Source organism: Diplodia seriata (genome assembly GCF_021436955.1).
Source record: "Diplodia seriata strain FDS-637 chromosome Unknown scaffold_4, whole genome shotgun sequence".
NCBI classification, from domain to species: domain Eukaryota; kingdom Fungi; phylum Ascomycota; class Dothideomycetes; order Botryosphaeriales; family Botryosphaeriaceae; genus Diplodia; species Diplodia seriata.
This window is the reverse complement of record NW_027117311.1, coordinates 259,273-262,524: the sequence shown is the minus strand read 5'-3', so window position 1 is coordinate 262,524 and position 3,252 is coordinate 259,273. Positions and strand designations below refer to the sequence as shown.

Genomic DNA, 3,252 nt, shown 5'->3' with positions numbered 1-3,252 from the left:
AGTGACAACCCCTGGGCATCGATAATTTGACTGGCGTATACCAACAAACGCGAGATTCTTACGTGTTCTTCAGTTCAAGAGCTACATTACGACGCAGCCAGAGACCGATGGCTCTCTTTTCACAAAACACCCATCATCCATATCTAATTTATTCCAAGTTTGTACCCGCATAACGTTTCAAGGTGCTCAATACATGGCGCTCCAAGTACCACCCCTACCCTCTCCTCCATCCAGCAAATCCGGTCTCCACCACCAAACCCCTCAAAAGAGCACGCAGCAGACGCAATCTCACAGCGGGCGAAAACAACCACCAACGCCGATCCAGACACACCGTCGTCTCCCCCAAAAACCACGCCGCAAGATGACGGCCCCCGATCCACCGTACCGCCAACTCACACCCTCAAAGAAAGCCCCTCGCACATGCCCAAACCCGCGTTTGCCATCTCCCCACGCGCCCTCGACCAAAACCCACGTAGCAGCCCCTCACACGCGCCACGACACCCAACCGGCCGCACCCCTTTGACCAAAGCCCCACGAGTCACCCGCTCGTTCCTCGCACGAAAGAAACCCCAACTCCCCTCGCGCAGGCAGCTGCCGCCGCGACGCTCTTCTTTATCACCATAATGTATAAAAACCCCAGTACCGAGCCCACCCACTGCCAGTCGACTAACCACTCCACTCCACTCCCCTCCGCACACACGCACGCACGGAACGAACGAAAGCCTTGACAGCAACCCACGTAGAAGAGAAACAAAAACCGACGCGAAGAAACGACGGGAGGAGCCATGAACTACACACCGACCTGCAGCCGCGACGTCATCGGCGGCGGCGGCGGCGGCGGCGAAGGGCGCAGCAGCAGCAGCGGCGCCGTTTGCCTGACGCGCTTCTTCCGCGGCTGGGCGAGGGGGCATTACTGTCGGCACTGACTGACTACCCTGAGCGGCGGCGATGGCGATGCTGTGTGGTGTGGTGTGGTTAGCGGTGATGTGGGAATGATCGCCCAGCACATCGCCGTTGCTTTGGTGGTGCTGATGGACGACGGGAGGCAAAAAAGCAGGCAGGCAGGACGGTAAATGGAAGTCTGTGCCTTACCACCCAAGACGCGCGCTCAGCTGCGAGGAGGGAGCGGCCAGGTCGAGTCGTGGAAGGACGACTTCGGGACGCTCTCTGTTCGGGACACTGGAAGGCAGTGCCCGGGATGGCGTGTCTGGAAATGACGCGTGGAAATGGAGGAGGCACAAATGGATGGGAGTAGTGGTCTAGACGCTCTCACAATGCCATCTTCTCTCCCTCTAACTGCTTCGCACACTTCGTGATCTGATAATACCGAACACTCCACGTCTGATTGATCTGTACGTCCAGAGCCAGCAAACAGTTCCTCAGCGCATCTCCGCAACCCCTACCAAAAGCGTCGGCAAAGCGCCGCTATCAACGCAGCTCACACAGGGGGAATCATATACTTATCACGAAGAAACTCATCTTTTTTGCACGTCCTCAGATGCCCCTCGTCTGCCATACTGACAGTAAGCTAATGCCCCTCACTCGATTACGCGGAATCCTGAGACCTACTCTCAGCTTGACCGTATCCAAGCGCAAAGAAGCCCCGTATCGTTGACTTATCGCTTTTGTGATGTGAACCCTCACCCTTCCCACCCGTTTCGAATAAAACGCCATAGAACACCACCCACCAATCCAGTCCATCAATCCATCGAATCGCTTCTTCAGACCTCCTCCTCCACCACTTCAAGCACCAGGCGGGCCACCGGTTCCGGGCGGCGGACCCATGCCGGGAGGCGGCTGGAACGCGCCGGGCGGAGGGATGGGGCTGGCACCCGACGGCGACGCCAGGCCACCGGGCGGCGGGAACGCAAAGTTCGGAGGCATGCCGGGCGGAGGCATGCCGGGCGGCGGGAACGGCAGGCCAGCGGGCGGCGAGCCCGAGGCGCCGGGCGGCACGATGCCACCGGCGGTGGGCGGGAACGGCGGCGGGAAGGGGAGCGAGCCGGGCGCGCCGGGCGGAGGGGCGCCGGCGGCGCCGGGGGGCGGGATGGCGAAGTTCGGGGGCATGTTGGGCATGCCGCGGCCGACGGGGGCTGTGGTGGACGTGGTGTGGTTAGAAGCATTGTTCGTGGTCGTCGGCCCGTAGCGCATGTCGCGCTGGTGGTGGTGGTGTTGTTGCTCGTGGGACTTACGTGCTCCGGGGGCGCCTGGCATGCCGAATGGAGGTGGGGGCATGCCGCCTGTGGTCATCCTATCGCATCAGCAAGCTGCTCTTCGTCTTCTTCTCCACTTGTATATCGGCGAGTTGGGCGGGGGACGTACCAGGGAAACCGAAGGGCGGAGGAGGACCGAAGCCGCCGAGACCGCCTAGGGCAGCGTGCTGCAGCATGGGGTTCGCTTGGCCCTCGGCGGCGTAGGAGGAGGTGATGGAGTCGATGACGCTCTGGGCCTTCTCGTGGCCAATCTGCTGATAGTATTCGACGACGTTGCGCAGATGGTTACGGCCGCTGTTGTGAGCCTTGCGCACGCTCATCGAGTCGTGCGTGAGGTACACATCGCAGTAATCGCCTGGTGAGTTGAGACGCGTGTCAGCGGAGGATGTCTAGCGGCGCGATGCGGAGGTTTTGCGGAGACCTACAAAAGAGTGGATACAGAGTCAGTGGATATGCTGAGAGGATTGGAGAGGGAAAGACTTATATTTCGGCATAGCTGCGACTCGGCGACGGCTGGCGAGGTGGTCAAGAGAATGGAAGTGACAGTAGTGGCGCTCGTCGGAGCGAAGGCGGCAAGCTCACGTCGAAGTTCGCGATAGGTTGCGGCGAACGGCGCGCCAAGGCCGGCGTTTTGCCTTCTTATCGATAGAGCGCCGGCCATGACTTCCTGCCGCCTTTCACAGCGTCACCGCGGCCGCCAGCCACCGCGTCCGACCAGACCCCAAAAGCCCACCAGCGCGTCTTCCTCGCCTCGTGGCCCGAACCACCCAACCAAAATGCCGTCCAACACCCAGCAGAGCATCTGGAAGCAGATGAACTACACGCCTCCCCGGGGGTCATGCAACCACAAGGAGTCGTTACTATCTCCCAAATGTCCCTGCCTGCGCTTCATGCTGCACCCGCTTAAGGTACCCTACCACACCCCAGTCCCGCCCAACCTCAACACACACCTCCCCGCCTCTGTCCCCCCCGACCTTCTTCCTCTGAAACCATTCTGCCCCGCCACCAACCGCCCCATCTCAAACCCCTCCAACCAACG

At 60.8% G+C, this 3,252-nt stretch overlaps 1 protein-coding gene across 1 annotated transcript; it reads right to left on the bottom strand.

Annotated features, from left to right (window-relative positions):
* Positions 1 to 2,246: 2,246 nt before the first annotated feature.
* Positions 2,247 to 2,533, bottom strand: YHC1 (U1 small nuclear ribonucleoprotein C; the record flags this gene model as incomplete). The annotated part of the gene is made up of 2 exons (XM_066775398.1): positions 2,247 to 2,251; positions 2,323 to 2,533. The coding sequence occupies 2 exons, from the start codon at positions 2,531 to 2,533 to the stop codon at positions 2,247 to 2,249; spliced, it is 216 nt and encodes a 71-aa protein (XP_066633279.1).
* Positions 2,534 to 3,252: the final 719 nt, after the last annotated feature.